The following is a 19,176-nucleotide window of genomic DNA, read 5'->3' as shown; positions in this document are numbered from 1 at the left end:
CAGAGCTGGACCTCAGGCACTGGTATGTGCCTGATTGTTAAAAGTCTGCAGCTAGTTGCTGTATCCAAAGAACAAAAGTATACTGCTCAAGTAAACAATCCAAATCAATCCACAACAGGTGCAGGCTCTGGCTCGCCACCACACACGATGCAATTGGAAGAAGGGTCAGCCGCACACCAGAGGATAGATGAATATCGTGTGTATTTATTGATCCATAGGACACACAAAACACCAGGACATGAATACAGGACCTGTTAACGCGTTTTACATGATCTCGTGCTTAATCATAACAAAGAAAACAACAAAAGTGCTGTCTTATATAGGTCTTATGCAGGCCATAGACGGTTTATTTATCGTCCGATTTTTTTTGTCCGAAAAATAAACATAGTTCGTTCTGTAAACTGATGTTGCCACCAATGATTGCGAAAAACGGCCATTTTTCATGAATTTTCCAGCATGACAGATAAACGAAATGAGGAGGAACTGCGAAAATAATCCGATGCCATTGCCCCACTAACAGTGCGAAAATCGGCCAATTATTCTTTCGGACGAAAATACAGCCGATAAACGAACGGTCTATGGCCTGCATTAGTTAATAAAGAACACCTGTCCTAATCAGCACTCTTGAATCCTGAGGCTACGCCTACTACTACATTGTAACAAGACATAAAAAACCATTGTATCAAAAGTAGTGATCTCAGAGAACAACAAGAAAGGAGGAAAAGAAAAAAAGGAAAGTGAAGTGGAATAAAAGGAGAAACAAAGAGAAAAAGAATAATGGATAAAAATAAATTGTGAAAAAATAATAATGAAAAAATTATAAATGTAAAATAGAATAACAAACACAGATAAAAGTGAGTAAATATCCCAAGAAGATATGGGCTAAGAAGCCACATTTGTAAATATTCAAAATTTAAATAGAAATATATGCAAAAAACGCATACAAAAAAATGCATTAAAAAAAGCATGTCTACTTAAGATAAAATACAAAAACAATTCACAAAAAAACATACATATTCAGACTGGAATATATCAATACAGCAAAAAAAAAACCCCCAAAAAAATTATATCAAAAGTAACGCATCAAAAAACAAAAGCTGTAGCTGCTGAGGTTAAGTGGTAGTAAACCCTGCTTCATGACTTGTACCTACAGGGATGCCTTTTGTAAGGTTTCCTTGTGGGTATAGTGAAAATCTCCTAAATGTGTACTGTTTAGGAGATATTCAGATTTGTAGCAGCCATGATATCACTGGCACATGCACACTGCGCTCTACATGGATGACATACTAGAGCAGTGTTTCTCAACTCCAGTCCTCATGGACCCCAACAGGTCATGTTTTCAGGATTTCCCTCAGATGAAACAGCTGTGGTAATTACTAAGGCAGTGAAACTGATCAAATCACCTGTGCAAAATAATGGAAATCCTGAAAACATGACCTGTTGGGGGTCCATGAGGACTGGAGTTGAGAAACACTGTACTAGAGTATGCCATCCATTGAGAGAGCTGTGTCCTGGTTGTGACTCCCTTGCGCATGTATAGGAGCGATGTCATCACAGCCCAGCCATTTAAACTGCTGGAGAGCGCAAACCCAAAAGGAAGACCGTGTGAAGATGGAAGGGCCGATAGATGTGATAGCACACAGCTGGAGGGCTTTGTTTTAAGGTAAGTCTGTCATAGTGTGACAGTCACTATGACTTAAACTGCCCGGGGGCCCATATTTTTTTAGAACTTTACTATCATGAAAAAATCAAGTTGAAGTTCCTCTTTCAGTTCAGCCCTCTATACATGATTTCACAGTACTTTTTGGAGGTTAGATTGTGGGTGATTTAGGTGTGAATGGAAGGAAGAGGAAAGTGAAGTTAAAAAGAGAAAATGGGAAGCTTACACAAAAAAAGCCACAAGCTTTTAGCCACGTTTCACATCAATTTGTTTACAAGTTTTGTTTTTGATTTTTTTTTTTTCTGCTTAATCTTCCTTTGAATCAACTTTGAGTTTTGAACTCTCCTTCTACCTAACCTCATCAGCTGCTTCCTCCCCACATACTTTGTGATGTATCTACTGCCAGCTGACAATTTTTTTCCATTGATTTCTACAGTTAAAGCTCAACTCTAGCCAATATTTGTTATTTCTAGGTTGATAGGCTTTAAAAGAGAGAATACATCTTTCCAACTTATATTGCTGTCCGTGACCCCATGGAGGAGACTTCACCTCTCTTCCTGTCCTCATTCACAGCAGGACAAAAAATGAGAAGTTGTGCCTAAATTAAATCTTCTATTTATGTGGTGCAACTAGAGATGAATTAACTTCTGAAACATTAGATCAGTTATGGTTCCAACAAACATTTTACAAATTTTCCAATTCTTGAAACTCATTTTAAAACTGAAAATCCTGTTGAAGTCACTGGAAATTTAAAACAGGTTCCACAAAATGTGTATTAAAGCCCCTCTTCATCCTGAAACATTGAATTATGACAGCCCATTCAGATGAATGAGCTAGCAACACACCACAACATCCAGAAAAAGCAGACATGCACCGTTTTTGACAATGTAGTGCACCACAATGCACAATAGTACATATATGTGCTTTGTAGCTGTGTTGCCTTGGGGTGCATTGGGTGCTATTGAAAATTAATTTCACTCCAAAACACTAAGGCAACATAGCTCCAGTGCCATTCAACATTAATGTTAATGCGTACTACAGTAACACACATGTTTCCACAATGCAGTGCAAAATATGACAGAGCAGCAAATAATTCACAATTACACAGAATGGTTTAGGAGTTTTCTGACAGCCTGAAAAGATGATGGGCCACTGCCTTTAATCATACCAGGGATCCTAGGAATGGTGCACTTGGTAACACTGCCAGTCAAGTGTAGGGTGCTCTGGCAACAGCAAAACCAGATTAGGGCTCATGCACAAGTTGGCAGCAAGATCCTGCATCAAAAATGATCTGTAGGCATGTAACACTTACATGCATACAATGTTACAACATAACTGTTGCTAGGATGCAGTAAGGAAGCCAGCTACCATCCTCTGTTGCTAAGATTCAGCAGATTCCCAAGAAAACCATCTAGTGTCCTCTGCTTCTAGGATGCAAGAGGCTTCTGACACCTAGCGCCCTATTGTTGCTAGGATGCAGGTGAATTCTGAAGGAAACAGCCTAACATTCTTCTGTTGCTAGGACACAGGCAGCTCTTGTACTCCAACAGAGTCCATTTGTGCTGTATATTGTATGCATGTAAACACTAGCACATATACATATATAAATACATACATTGTAAAAAAAAATGCAAAACCTCAGATGCAGATTTGTTTTTTTGAAATTATAGACCTGAACGGAGAGCAAATTTATTGATTTTTATGCAGCTGCGTGCATGGGCCCATAGAAAGCAATACACTTGTATTCAGATCTATAACAGAAAAGTATACCGATAAAGGGCTCTTGCACACGGATGCCTAAAAGCTCCACATTTTTAGGCATTTAGGTGTCTTTGTTTTTTTTACAGAACTAAACAGAGCCCAATGTTTTTAATGGAAATGTACACACTGGAGTGCTGTGGATAGATCAGGAAAAAAAGATCTGCATTGCTAGATGGTATATAACCTACATATATGGACAAATATGCACATATACAGTATGTGCGTAATACACACTCCAAGAAAAGCTAGAAGAATTCTTAAGAATTTTTTTTTACTGTACAGCCCATCCTTGCATTTTTACACAATCATTTTCTGCCAGATATCTAATGTTCATACATGAGTACCATGTGCAAGCATCCAAAAATGCAGCATTTTTCATGGCCGTGTGCATGAGACCAAGAGTTAGAATAGCCTTAGGTCCCTTTCTTCCAGAAGCCTTTCAAAAAGCTGAACTGCCAAAAATGACCCTGAATTTCAGATTTGATTTGTCCACCCAAGTCCAATTTGCTCCGATCGTCATCCAAAATTCAGAATCAACTCTAGTTGCAACATCTTGGTTGGAGATGTATTTTTAATTCAGCTACTAAAAAATTTAAATCATGATTAAAAAGTTACATATTTTTATGCTTTTTTGCTGTAAACAGAAAGTTTGTAGCATGCAAGTGTCCTTTAGCTGTGGTAATGGAAAATTTGAGTCAGCTGTAATTAGTGCAAAACAGGATGTAAGACAGCAGTGCAACAAATCACAATCATTTGGCCTACTCATGTAACTTCTGACTACTGATCTCTAGTAGAGGGAAACTACAGATGCCAGCATATTCCTGCATGGCCAAGTCAAGAAAGATCTGCAAAGTACACAGACGATTCCCCATCAGCCCCTGAGCCTAGAGGAGCTTACAATCCAACATTCCCACCAAGCTCACAGACACACACGCCAAGGCCAGCTTAAGTGGAGTCCAATTTACTTACCCAGAAGAAATGTCTTCTTTGTTGACAGGGTAATTTGCACACATTTGCACAGAAGCATTGCCTGAAAACTCACTATTTGCACTTTGTAGGATGAAACTCATAAAAAAAACACAGCATACAAATTCTAGGTAGAGAGTGAGAGTGAACGCAGGTCTCCAGTACTAAACAGCAAAAGTGCTAAAACAACACCGCCTGCTACCCTATTACTTTAGAGTCTGGCTAGTTTTATAAGCCATTAGTTTTGCATAAATAATTAAATGTTAGATGCTTACAGTAATCACCCCTAATTACAATTGTGTGAAACAGCAAGCAAGACTTCCTTATTTGTGTTACGGAAAAGGGTGGATGAATGCAATTGCTGCATGATGAGTAGAAGGAAGAAGAGGGAATCATTCAAAAAGCTTTCATCATAGGTTTCTCCCTTTAAAGGCTGAGTCCACCAAAAACTGAGTGAGTTAGGGGTAGAGTTTGCTAGGTCCAATCATCTGCTAGCTTCTTATGTCTCTTAGGAACTCCAGAGCAAAGGAAATTGCCAAAGTCTGAAATCTCCCAATGTCTTCTATGTAATTAAAACAAATGGAGAAGTTACCAAAAACAAGAGTTTTATCTAATTTTCCTGTTCTGGGTGACATTCACCAAGGAACAAGGAAAATCTCCCAACAGCAACACGTGACAATTTAAATTAATTTTCCAGTGAACAGGAAGAAAAGACACATGCAGGATTTAAAGCTAAAAGGACTAAAATAATAAAAAAAAACTTATAAAGGACTAAAAAATGGGTTTATTAGCTTAACCTTGCTTTGAGAGCCCTGATGAAGGAGGCCCTAGCCCTGAAGTATATTGGTGTTCTCATACTCTTATTTAAGTAAAAAATTAACAATTTGTTGGACCTAACAAATTAGCTTGCTGCCTTTTTTCCCATCTACATCTTCATTGGCCACTCAGTGTACAAGATCAGCCTCATCTAAGGTCATTTTATATTTAAATGACTGCTACATAAGACACCCAACCATACTGAGCCCCTGAAGATCCAGTATCGGCTCGACAAATGAGGATTTAAAACGTGAAAGAGTTTTTATAGCTGAACTCAAGAAAAAAGCTCAATAAATATATGAAATACATATATGGGAGCTATTTAACCTGCTAATGAATGAGTATTTTTGTCCATCCAATCCTGATATTTACACATTTCTGCTTCATAGTGCAGTCATGTCTGGCAGAGGACCTGATGTTTTTCCTTTTGGAGTTAAGTAATGCTTATAGGTCTTGTACCTCCCCTAGCCTGTGACTGGAAAGTGAAGAAAAAGCAGCAGACAGGTGAATTCATCTCTCTGTCACTCTACTCTCTACTCCTATCAGTATGCTTCTAGCAGTGTAGCGCAACTGACTGGCTCTTTGTGCTGCTTCTCTCTCTCCCAGTCTGAGCTCTGCTGTACAGGGGACTGCAAGAGGCTCATACCAAATTAAATACATTTAAGGCCCCTTTTACACGGGATGAACTCTGATTTGATCAGCAGGGGATCTGTCCTATGATCCCTTGCTGATCAGATCAGAGAGTGGGCGGATGACAGGTCTGTGTCAATTTATGCAGAGTGGACATAGACTGAGCCCGCTTTGCTCTATGGACGACCGAAGTAAAAGGATTTTACAGTCCTTTTACATCCGACTGCCCTCCAATCCGATCAGCCTAAATGGAGGAAGATGGCTTCCTTTTGTTTTTTAGAGGATCGGATTGGATTGAAGATAGAACACAAGTCCATTTACACCAGCCAGTCCATAGAGGTGAATAGAAGGTCCCCTCAGGGTTACCTGAAAAATTGACAGACTGACCTGATCAGACCCTTCGTGTGCAAGGGGCCTGAGGGTGTATTAAAAATACAGAAGTATTCTTTTGTGTCTTTTATATCTACCCAGAGTTCAGCTTTAAACCTTTTCTCACTTTATCCAAAATAATGTTGACGTGTTTTTTTGTTTCCATAACTAGATACTCATTCTCAGTTTGTTCAGAAAGATGAGATAACTTAACCAGGTAATGGAATGAAAGATATTCATCCAGGTCAAAACAGAGCATTCTTGTCATTCTAAGACCCCTGCCAGAGGCTGCCAGCCCTGGGGGGTGACTGTATATCTTCTGTCAGTAGCTAACTGCTATCAGTGCCTCTCATCAGTCTTATCCTCTGTTTTGTAACTGTGGATGAAAATAAAATGTGAGCGTTGCTTCATCAGATGGCGATCACAAAGCCCTCCTTCGCAATGAGGCCATACACACAAGTATTTCATATCACAAAGTAATACTGAGCCTATGCTGGAAGAGCTGGGAAACAACTCCTGTCCATCAGTGGTAGAATAAATGTACCCTGGCCCCGGACTGTTTTCAGTTTATAGGTCCCCTAGCAATTTTATTTGGTCATGCTTAAGGGTCAATGTACAGTGATCACATTAGGACTCCATGCGCATTGGGCGTTTTAATAACGCTGGTAACGTTAGCTCTGTTAGCGAGTTTCTCAGTGGTTTTTAGCATTTTTGCGTTAGCGTTTTGCTGCGTTTTTTCGCGTTTTTTCACGGTTTTCCACATTTGTGGTTTTTAGCGTTTTTTCTACCCCCCCCCCCCCAATTTTTTTTGCTCAAAAAAAGTCAAAAAACGCCAGTATGCCGTGATTTACCGCATTTTGCAGCTTACAGTGTTTTTACAGCTAAAAAACCTTCTCTAGAAATCCACTAGTCCTGGATTTATTTCCAGCCAAAAAACGCCCCTGCCAAAAAACATTGATTACAGTCTATGTGTGCATGGACGCATAGGATAACATGCTGGGGAGTTTACTGGCTGTAGAAAAAAACATCAAAAGCCGAAAACCGCTGCTGTAAAAACGCCCAGTGTGCATGAGGACTTATGTTTTGTTTATCACTTGAGTTTGTGAAATATTTATGCAATGTTTAGAAGTGTTTGCATTAGATTTTATACAGAAGTATACTCTGCAGATTATTATGCAAATTACACCTATGGTGGTGCCAGATGATATTGCAACTTCCAGAGCTTCCAGGTACAAGGAGTGGAACTAGGTATTGTGAATAATTGTTTATTAATTAGTCCTAACCCCTTTCGAATAGAGGTACACAAATACACAGCGATAGGGCAGGTGAGCCTAATGAGCAGCTGCTGCATAAAGGCATCTGCTTCTGGGGCACACTTGGCATCCTCAGGACTGTGACCGAGCTGTTACTGACAGCTCACAGTCAGCTTCTAATGATCAGGAGCTGGTAGGCAAGGACGCCTGATGTCGGCAGCACTGTGCAGCCAATCACAATGCAGCAAAATTGAAAGCCCCGTCCACCAGCTTCAGACGTCATGGACTATTTAAAGTGCTTAGGCTTGTGTAAGGGAGTTAAAGATGAACTCCAGACAAACAGTTAAATAGATAGACATATAAGGGAGATATTTATCTGCCAAAGGATTTGTGTTTCTGTCAATCTAGTTTTGGGACTTATACAGGTCTGCCCAGGGGCGGACTGACAACTCATGGGGCCCCTGGGCATTAGGGGATCATGGGGCCCCTGTGTCCTTGCCCAAACTCAAAAAAGCCTATGAAAAAGGTACCAGGGGCATCTCTTGGGGCCCCCTACTGACCACGGGCCCTCGGCAGTGCCCGAGTTTCCAAATGGTCAGTCCGACCCTGGGTCTGCCACACAGCCCTGACCTGATTCTGCTGCAGTAATACTTACAGGTCTTATCCCTCCCCCAGCCTGTGACTGGACAGTGAAAAGAGAAGCAGCAGACTGATGAGCTCATCCCTTTGTGACGCTGCTCTTTCCCACAATTGGCACTGCATTACAACTGATTGGCTTCATGTGCTGCTTCTAGCTTTCCTAGTCCAAGCTCTGCTGTACAGGGAATGCAAGAGACTGATACTAAGATACTAAGTAAAATTCAGGTACTAGATCTGCTTATTTAAAAAAAAAAATAATTTAAAGTGTAGTCCCCCTTTTGTGACCATGTTTTATGTTACAACTATAATTAGGATGCAACATGAAACATGGTCACATTCCCCAACCTCCTACTCCTTATATGAGAAGTAGACTACTTCTCCTTGGAGTGTCCTGTTAATTTCTTAATTTAGCGCAGCTTGCATGTCTCTACCTGCACAGCTGTGTCATCCAGTCACGGATCCTTTTACAACTTACAAGGATCTCTGGATGGAAAGACTACATGTCCCATCTGCGCCAGAGAGACTCTTAGATCTGAATGGAGCACAGTTGCGGAGACATCACTGCACTTGTTGTCAAGTGGTTATTTCCTTCAGCCCTGTAACTGAACGTCTGTAGCTCCGTATGGATCTAGGGCTGGTGGAAGAGTTTGCAGGACCTGCAATGAACTGATCACATTAGCAATGTTTTACATGCTTCCATGCAAAAATGGTATCACATTATTTTTTTCATTAATATGGGTGCATTTATTTCATTTTTGCCAAAGGTGGGCTGTGACTTTATCAATGCATTATAGAATACAGAGCTGCATTATGCCCTGTACACTCGATAAGAAAATTGTCCGAAAAATTTTGCGGAGCCACTGATTGAACGATTTTCTCTTCGTTGATGAGCAGGATGTTTTAACCGATAACGATATTGTGAACGAAAAAATCCAGTTGAACAACAGTGAAAGATGTTGTTGACCGATTTTCTATGCGGTGGTATGACGGTCGAACGAAAAAAAATCTATCAAGCGCTATCACGCATGAGCGGAAACAGATGGCCCGGATGTTTATGTCCAAGGAATCTTCGTAAACACGAGCGAAAAATCCAAATGTTAACAGCAGATTGGCCTAATGAGATAATGAAACCAGAATTCTGCAGATTATATTTTATGTATCACTATTTATGTATATAGATCATGTAATAAACTATATTAGACTCATTGCTGGTAATTGTTGTGTATATCGCTCGTTCTGGCTGGAAGGGCGTGGCCACAAGGTCACACTGCATCACTTCCACTTGTACGGAAGACGTCAACACTACGTATTGCCGATGAACGATTTTTTTAGATTGGTTAATGTGGGCCACGATTTTGACCAACAAACGAACGCCTCTCAGTCGTCGGATGACCGATCGGTCAATTTTCTAATCGTGTATTCCCACCTTTAGGCTCCATGCACACTGGCTTAAATATCACTGCTTCTATACGCGTTTTGTATTTTGCCTGTAGAAGCAACTCCATTTTATCCTATGTGTCCATACACTTTAGGATGATTAGAGGCCGATTTAAGCTCAACGTTTAGAGGCAGGAAAAAAAACCCTCCTGGTTTGTGTTTTTGATTGGTGCTTTCTGGCAGAAAAAATGCTAAACTCGCCTAAATGGTGTGCAAAAATGCTCTATATGTGTTTTTTTCTGCCAAGGAAACTGCCAGTTTTTATTAAGCCCAGTGTGCATGGAGCCTAAATGTATGTCTATCTGTTGGAGTTCAGCTAGGTCAAACCATCCACATCAAACCAGGCAAGAAATCCTTCATATTCGGTGCTTCTTGCCTCAGCATTACAACCCCCATGTCCTTTATACAGGTAAATATATGGATGTAAACTCAGTTCCCACACATAAATCCAAGGATCTACATGTCCATAGAGAGACAGGAAGGGAAAATGTTGTTTTGAAGGCAGGAGGTTTAAAAAGAGCCAGCCAAGAGCTGGATACAATAAATTCCTGTTTAGACAATATCCCAAGAGGACCTAGGTTTGAGTTTGATTCTATTTATTTTGGTTTCAGAGTTGTAATGGGATGCTGTCTTTCTCTTTCTGTTTAAATTTCTCAGCAGACAGTCATTGTTTTCTGCTGAAATGTAAAGTTCAGCTATTCAGCTGTTCATAAATAGTCCACAGATTACATAACAAGGCAATTTTTAAAGATCTGGAAAGGTACAAATTAAATTCAATTAAATTTATATCAGGCTCAAGAGAGTAAGGCCGGTCATGCATGGTTGATTTTCAAACGCTTTTTCAGTCGAAAATCGTACCTAAGAATAATTGGCCGATTTTCGCTCTGTTAGTTGGGCAATGGCACTGGCCAATTTTCGTGGTTCCTCCCCATTTTGTTTATCGGGCATGCTTGAAAATTCATGAAAAATTACCAATTTTTGAAATCATTGGTGGCACCATCGGATTACAGAGCGAACAATGTTTTTGATTTTTAATCGAAAAATCATTCGGAATTCGACCCATGTATGGCCTGCTTAAATGCCACACTCTGAGATTGGTCTGTGATAAATTTTACTGGTACCACACAACCCACTGTGAAGCTAAGCCTGGCCACACAATGTACAATTTTCTTGAGAATTTTGCTTTAGATTTAAGAAAAACAGGGGCGGACTGACAACTCATGGGGCCCCCGGGCAATAGGGGATCATGGGGCCTCTGTGTCCTTGCCCAAACTCAAAAGAGCCTATGAAAAAGGTACCAGGGGCATCTCATGGGGGCCCCCTACTGACCCCGGGCCCTCAGGCAGTGCCCGAGTTTCCAAATGGTCAATCTGCCCCTGACCGAAAACCATATAATATGAGGTAAAACCTAAACAACACTTTCAATTGTATCCAATTAGGCAGGCCCTTGCACTACATAGTTGAAGGTAAATCTAAAGGAAATTGGGCAGAAATCGGACAGAAAATTGTACAGTGTATGGCCAGCATTAGTCAATGACTGAAACACATCAAAGGGAGGCATTCATACACGCTGTGCACAGGGGCGGACTGACAACTCATGGGGCCCCCGGGCAATAGGGGATCATGGGGCCCCTGTGTCCTTGCCCAAATTCAAAAAAGCCTATGAAAAAGGTACCAGGGGCATCTCATGGGGCCCCCTACTGACCCCAGGCCCTCGAGCAGTGCCCGAGTTTCCAAATGGTTAGTCCGCCCCTGGCTGTGCACAGTAAATGTAAGAGCAGGTACCTTATGGTACTTACTACCAAGCTTCAACATTTCTTTTTTCATACAGAGAGGCTTTGAGCTCATACTGAAAAGAAGAGGTATTGATATCCTACCTAAAATGTCCTCGTAGACGTTCTCCTCAGATAAAGTGCGTGTAAGGGCCAACTTAGTCTGTGCGTACCAGTCTACCCGTCCGTTCTCTGACGACTGCAGTAGATCTTCAAATTCATAGGATTTTCTGGCGTGCAAAGTGAAAGGAAAGGACAAGGAAATGAAATGTTAGAAGCTGATAGAAGACAACAGCAGCTGAAAATGAAAACGGTTTAGGATATCTTCAGAACAAAAAAAAAACTTGTTCTTCAGGAAGAGATAATATCACATGTTCCATGACATGGCAGAACTGTATTATAATGGAAAATGCCTGAAGTGTATGAAAGAGAGAAAATACACATTTAACACACACATTGGGGCTGATTTACTATAATTGGAGAGTGGAAAGTCTGGTGCAGCTGTGCATGGTAGCCAATCAGCTTCTAACTTCAGCTTGTTCAATTAAACTTTGACAAAAAAAACTGGAAGCTGATTGGGTTCTATGCAAAGCTGCACCGGATTTTGCACTCTCCAGTTTTAGTAAATCAGCCCCATTGCGCTGAAACTAGTATGTGGTCAATGATTTGTGAATGACACCATATATCTACATGACCAAGCTTATAAGGAGGTTCCTTCACATTAGGTTCAGGTGTTTCGATCCTTCCAGTAAAGTGTATTGTTAATGCTACAGCATACAAAGACATTTTAAATTTGAATTCTACTCAGCTCCACTCCAGCAATGCAAGGTTGGCCCTAAGGAAGTCATGTGACTCATGACGTAACTCATTGGACGGAAACGTGGTGACATCATTTCCGGCGTGGACGGCAGCCGCCATCTTGCTACACCCATGCAAGTACACCCTGTGTGTTTCTTGCTGATTTTATGCCTGTAGGTCTGCAGGCCCTTTATTCGTTTTGTAAGTAGGTTTTTAACTTTTGTTATCTTAATACATTTTTAAGTTTACTACACTATGGGCGTCCTTGTTTCCTACTTCTTTATGGTGATCGCCTGAGAGGTTGTTTGGCTGACTATCGTCGGGAGGGGGATATCGGGAGGGGGTACAGATGTGACTAGGACCGCTCTGCTGAGTGCTACATTGAAGTGTGTTGACCCTTAGGGGTTGCAGTGTGGAGGTGAACGTGCATGCTAGCCGGTGGTGGCTTCATGTGTTGGAGTGATCACCGGACGTTGTCACCGATTGAATAAACACTGAGTTGCATTTTGGACTGGACACTGAGTTGGTTTTGGACTGTGCACTATATATTGGTTTTGTTCACTTTTTTGGCACATTTGATCCTTATGTCATTTGTTTCAAGACATTTAAAACTGTGATATTTATTTATTTGATTGCACTCATCTTAATATTTATCACATTGCGTTTATGTCATTGTGTATTTGTTCCCCTGATGATTTCATTTATTTTAGGATCGCGTGTATGATTATATTATATATTCATTTAATTCTTTTGATTCACAAGAGTGAGGTAAATTTCAGCTGGGCTGCCCAGAAGGGCAGTAGACCTTCAGGCTGGGACCTCCTCCTACTGGAGAAGAACCAGACCGCTCTCAGCTTCAGACTATTTAGGAGCTCTTCAGTCACCTACTGGACACACCTCCCCCAGGATTGACCGAGGACCCATAAATATTCACGCTGCTCATCTGACTTACTACACTCCTATGTTCTAGAAATTTCCAGAAGGCAGGGGAGAGCAAGCAAACCTGCAGCCTGTGAAACACAGAATAGCCCAAAGCAATCAACAACTACTCTGCTGATTACACAGAAGAAGAAGAAGAAGAAAAAAAGAAACTAAATGTATCTAACATCCTAACACCTAACTAGGAAGGTGCAACAGCTGAATGAGCACCTATTCCCACAGACACACTCCAAAATCTTTTAGCCACAGAAGAGGACTAACTCTGTATTAATAATCCTGGTTTTGGAAAAGAATGTCCAACATGCTCATGTTAGTGTTATGGTCAAGTATCCACACACTTTTGGCCAAATAGTATACTGGTTGAGTTTTATCACAGAGATATTGGACTTCCCAGTCCAATAATGCTGTTGGTTGAGATCCTTAAAATGCCCCTAGTTTCCAGATGTAAGAAGTAGCCAATTGAATTCAAAGCTTCACCCTCTATGCCCCAACTGCAATGATCATAGATGTTTCAATTGATTTAGATTGATGTTCCACCCATTTTGCATTTTCTGTGCGAAAAGATAGAAAGGTGTAGAACAGTGGGTTCTCTAAATCCTAGGTCCTGGACTGCATAAGGCCACTTTTTTCTCCATAGTAATCCATAACTGAATAGAAACAATAACATAGACAAACCTGCGTCTATGAAACAATAATAGCTTTCTGTTTTTTTTTTTCCTTGGAGGGGATGGGCAAAGACACAGCATAGCCACACTAAGACTGGCCATACACAAGTCAGTTTTTTTCATTCAACCAGTGTGTGGAATGAAAAAAACTGACCCTATTCCCTAATCCATATATTCGTAGTGCATGAGGGAATCCTCCTGATTGTGTCTTAGTATTTTGACAGCAGGGAGACTTCCCCACAGGGGTGGACGGACAACTCATGGGGCCCCCAGGCATTAGGGAATCATGGGGCCCCTGTGCCCTTGCCCAAACTCAAAAAAGCCTATGAAAAAGGTACCAGAGGCATCTCATGGGGCCCCCTACTAACCCTCGGGCAGTGCCCCAGTTTCCAAATGGTCAGTCCGCCCCTGCTTCCCCACCATTAGAATACACTGATCAGCAGTTTATTGCCTGCGGCACTAATCGAGCAGAAGTTTTCCAACAGGGTGACTGAGTCATTGTGTAGACCCTGCCAAATTTCGATCCATGTATAGCTTGACTCCTGGTGATCTCAAAGCAGAGTGGGCATACAGAGTAAATAATCTAGTTGTTTTATTTCGGAGATCCACTGCTTTATGTTTAAATAATGTTTCAGTTTCATAAAATTGCTTTATCCATTTTGTGTTGGTTGTGTTGGTTCACTTTGACAACCACAGTGAGTCCATGCTCTGATATTCTTAACAAACCAAAATGATGCTCCTCAAAGCTCCAGCTTGATGACAAACACAAGGTGGAAGCAGGGTTGGAACCTTTTATTGCCATCTTTGTCCTTATTTGTGAGATTTTCCATAGTTTCCTATTAGGACAGGAAGGGATGTAAAATCTCACCAATGGGGACACGTACTAAAACAAAAACACATTTTTAGTAGAGTGGGGTTTGAGATTCTGGCAGTTTGGTTTTTGCTGCCGCTACTTTCCTGTCCCTATGACAACCACACCCCCATTTCTTGAATGGCAATCACTTGGGAAAGTGAGGGCAATTCTCTCTAATGAGGTCACATAAATAAACACTTGGCAGAAATGTTAACTCTTCCCCTCCCTATTCCAAAAAAAAAGTCTCAAATTAGGTTTTAATGCAAATTGGCATTAAAGTGTAACTAAACCCAAAACCAAAAATGTAATATATTGCAGCTTATCAATCATTAGACATGTGCGGTTCATTTAATTTTAAATCGAGTTTCAGACAATTTTTTTCATTATTCGGAGATTCGGATGTATCAGAATTCTGAATTACAAAAAAACGAATTTAAACGAATCTGAAATAATGAAACAAATTTTGGCCGAAGTTCGATTTAAAAACAAATTCGAAAACAAAATTGAAAGCAAATTCGAAAACAAAATCGAACAAACATTCGAAAACAAATTTAACGCAGAGCTCCACCCAAAAGGGGAAGTTTTGCTTTAAGGACTGGTCCCCCGCTCCCCGTTAAGGATTGGCACCTTTGGGGAGCGGGTACCCAAAATTGACAGGTACATGCTCCCATTTCCACTGCGAACACCTAAGGCAATCGGAAGCGGAAGTTGTCCTCCCCGTAGTCTTCTGGGACATGTGACAGGTCCCAGAAATCTACGGCACCATTCACAAAGCCCAGAGCTACTTGCGCATGCACAGTGGGCACCCGGCTGTGAAGCCGCAAGCTGTCACAGCCAGGTGCCCAAACTGAAGATGCCAGCAACACAGGACAGGGGGTGAAACGGGCTGCAGGGAGGACTGGATAGAGGGACAGGTGAGTGGCAGCTACAGTTTTTCTACCTGCCCCTTTGAATTTTTCCGTCACTGCTGTCGAAAATGAACATTGATTTGACCCCACTATTGATTAGAAAATCAAACAAATATTCTTTAAACGAATATTCTAATCTACACATGTATGGCTAGCCTTATTCAAATTCGAAACAATTTTGACAGATTTTGAAAAGATTTCAATTGAAATTCGAAAAAATTTTTCCCCCTGCTTTAAGCTGGCCATACACGTGAAGATTTTCGGCTGAGAATATTCATAAGAAAAGTCGTACGAAAATTCTTTGCACACTCGATGAATTGACAAATGTCGTTCAAAAATTGTCCTTTGCTTTTAACATTTGATTTTAAAATGAATGTACTTTCTGAACGATAACCACATGCACTGGCTGAAAATTCATTTGATCAAGAAAAGTTTTTCTTCCTGCCCCTTCGAATTTTACCATCACTGATGGCGAAAACAAACATCATTTTGACCACACTTACGATTAGAAAATCAAACAAATATTCCTGAAACTAATATTCTCAAATTAAAATCTATACGTTTATGGCCAGCTTAATGATTAGAAAATCAAATTAATATTCTTGAAACTAATATTCTCAGACAAAAAACTACATGTTTATGTCCAGCTTAACTTTTTGTATTTGGTTGAATGTTTTCAAATTCAGTTGAAATCTTTTTGATTTCAAACGACTTTTTGAATTTGTTGAATCAATTTCGAATTCGGTTGAACCAATTTCAAATGTGAATGACTTTTCAAATTTGGTTGAAATGTTTTCGAATTGAATTCTAATACAAATTACTGAAACGAATCCGGAAAACGAATGGAACAAATTTACCGAATCCAACTACACAAAATTTCTTAGATTTCGAATTGAAACAGATTTTTTCATTTTGCATATGTCTATTAATCATTGAATATGGTAGCATGTGTTTTCCAGACCTACTGCCCTTGGTTCACATATCTGCGTTTCTGCGGGCTGCGTTTTGTTTTGTGGGCATGAAAGCTTATTTATTTGAATGGACTCCCGTGCCCCGGGACACGCAGGGAAGTCCCTGCACTTCTTCTGAAAATGTAGCCCGCACGGGAACCTTTGTTCCCAGTGCAGTTGTGATTTCCAATGCGGGCGGTGTGCCATTAGAATTAATGGCACCCGCCCGCGGGTCTGCATTCGTCCGTGTGGGCCGTGCGGCTACACGGATTTTTGTACTGATCCGCAACGGCACCACCCGCACATATGTGAACCTAGCCTTAGGGTGGCTACTTTCACTACTCTACTGCATTTATAGAGGAGCAACATAGCCAAACTTGGATATCAATGGAGAGGGTGGTGTTGAATTTACATAAATAAGTAAAAGCTGAATGCATTAAGGTGAATTAAGGTAAGAATTTAGAAGCAATTTAAAAAAGGACTTTGCGCTTTTTAATTTACCAGAGCATGCTGACCTGGGGAGAGTAGCAAGGGTGTGTCCTTTGATCTCATACTTTATTCTAAAAAGAGTCCCTTTCTTCAGTTTTAGAAAGTTAGGAAGTATGTATACAAACTTAACTACTTCCCATGTATATAAACGGCCGGACGGGAGCAGTGCTGGAGCGGGTTGCCATTCATAAACGGTGCCCGTATTTTCAGCTTGTGAGCGTTCCCTGGGAGTGCGCGGAACTGCGATCCAGTGCCTGCTGTGTCCGGAGGACACAGTGAAAGACTGATCACTGTATGGGACCTCTGTGTGAGGTCCCAATCATGTGATCACTGATTGGCCAATCCTGACATCATTGCTTACTACTAGTGAAATCTGTGAATGATCACAGAGATCACATGGTACAAGGCTATTCACAACAGCCTTGTACCATGTGGCAAGCTATGACCAATCACAGCTCTCACAGTATTTCTCAATGGCTGCAAGAATGCAGCCAGAGAGAAGGAGAAATGATTGATTTTTACAGCCTTTATGGGTATAAAAGCAATCAGTGTAAAAAAAAAAAAAATCTTCACCACCCCCCACAAGTAGTACAGTGTCACTATGGTGACACTGTACTGCTAGGGGGACAGTATGTAAAAAAAAAACAGAAATAATAATATATAAAAATGTAAAAAATTTTTGAAAACTTATAATTTTTGGTTATAAACTAATTTGGGTTATTTTTTTTACTAAAAAGATAGCTGAATACATTCTGGCCAAGTTTTATGAAGAAATATTATTTATTTGCAAACTTTTATAAGAAAAACACCTTTTTTCAAAATTTTGGGACTTTTTAATTTATATAGCAAAAAAGAAAAAAATCCCAGTGGTGAATAAATACCACCAAAATAAAGTTTTATCTGCCCCAAAAAATGCTAAAAAATTCATATGGGTACAGTGTTGCATGAACACGGAATTGTCATTCAAAGTGTGATAGCGCTGAAAGCTGAAAATTGGCCTGGACAGGAAAGGGGTAAAAGTGTGCGGACTTGAAGTGGTTAAAAAACTGCTTTAGATACACCTATAATTTTATTAAATATCACAAATATGTTTTATAACTGATCTTTAAATCCCTTATTCTAGGTTCACACGTAAGCATTTTCCGCAGCGTGCATTTTATGGAAAGGATCAGGGACTTTTTAAAATGCAAAACGTTGCGTTTTTGATTCTATAAACTTCAAAGGAGATGCTGCAGAAATGCATGTAGTGCATTTTTGCTGCGTTATTGATGCGTTTTGCATTTTAATCTGCCTAGCAACAAGAATAAAACACAAACCACAATACACATCAAAACGCGTCTGCAAAAACGCAAAACGCACCGTAAAAAGCACTGCAGAAATAGATCAAATGCAAACTGCATAGGTGTGAACCTAGCCTTAAGTAATTTTGAGAACTTCCTGTTGTGCAATAATAAAACTAAAAAGACATTTCTTGTGTTCCTAACTCAGCACAGCCCTTAGTTTAATTTGAATTTGCCACGCCTGACTGAAACTGATTGTATATCCGTCACAGTCACAGAATAATTTGGGTACCCTAAAGTGCAACCAATGATACTATGAAAGGGTTACCGTATTTGGAAGGCTCTTCAAAGTCATTCTGAGGATAATATCCTCCTAGGTTTATAGCTTCTTATAGACCAGGAAACAAAAATAAACCTACAGACTTCCTTCCTGACTGGTGAATTGATAGCTCATTGCTGCACAAAGTTGTATCTATTAATAAGCATGTGCTCTCTCCAACAATGTAACAATAAAAGCCTTGAACGGAAGGCTATATTTCATAGGAGGGTCGGAGATGTAGGCGCTACCATTGGAGTTTATTTGAGTACACCGCGTTTGTATTTGTCTTGTGGTAATCACATAGTACCAGGAATTGGATTCAGTGATGTGCAGCTTCACTTTTTGAGTTTCCAGTGAAAAATGATGCACAAATGTACTGCAACCTGTATTTTGTTTTTTTTTTATTCTGTCTTTGCTTTCTTCATTTATCCCTTTTAGGTTCCATGTACACTGCAGCTGATAAACTCACATTTAGGAGCTTTTCTGCGTTTTTTTCAGCAGCCCCTGAACTCTCCCTAATGTAATGTAGTCCATGTACACTATGTCATTTACAGGCAGTTGAGTTTACAGTCGTTTTTTTGAACGCACCAAACTTGCGTTTCAAATTCCAAACGCTTGTAAACACGGCTAACCGCGTTTATAAGCGTTTGCGTTTGGAAAATGTTTTTAACT

At 40.3% G+C, this 19,176-nt stretch overlaps 1 protein-coding gene and 1 long non-coding RNA gene across 2 annotated transcripts in view; one reads left to right on the top strand and one right to left on the bottom strand.

Moving 5' to 3' along the window:
- The window catches only part of DENND2A (DENN domain containing 2A), a 157,961-nt gene that overhangs the window by 53,711 nt on the left and 85,074 nt on the right, over window positions 1-19,176 (bottom strand). The window contains exon 4 of the mRNA XM_089680717.1: window positions 11,409-11,533. Within this exon, the coding sequence (XP_089536843.1) occupies window positions 11,409-11,533 (125 nt within the window). The remainder of the gene's footprint in view (window positions 1-11,408; window positions 11,534-19,176) is intronic.
- Window positions 1-19,176, top strand: part of LOC149459738 (uncharacterized) — a 57,602-nt gene that overhangs the window by 1,196 nt on the left and 37,230 nt on the right. The gene's annotated exons all lie outside the window — the stretch shown is intronic.

The sequence above is a fragment of the Staurois parvus genome, unplaced genomic scaffold (genome assembly GCF_062004578.1).
Source record: "Staurois parvus isolate SC_StPar_1 unplaced genomic scaffold, SC_StPar_1.0 ptg000249l, whole genome shotgun sequence".
NCBI lineage: Eukaryota > Metazoa > Chordata > Amphibia > Anura > Ranidae > Staurois > Staurois parvus.
This window is presented reverse-complemented; position numbering and strand designations above follow the sequence as displayed.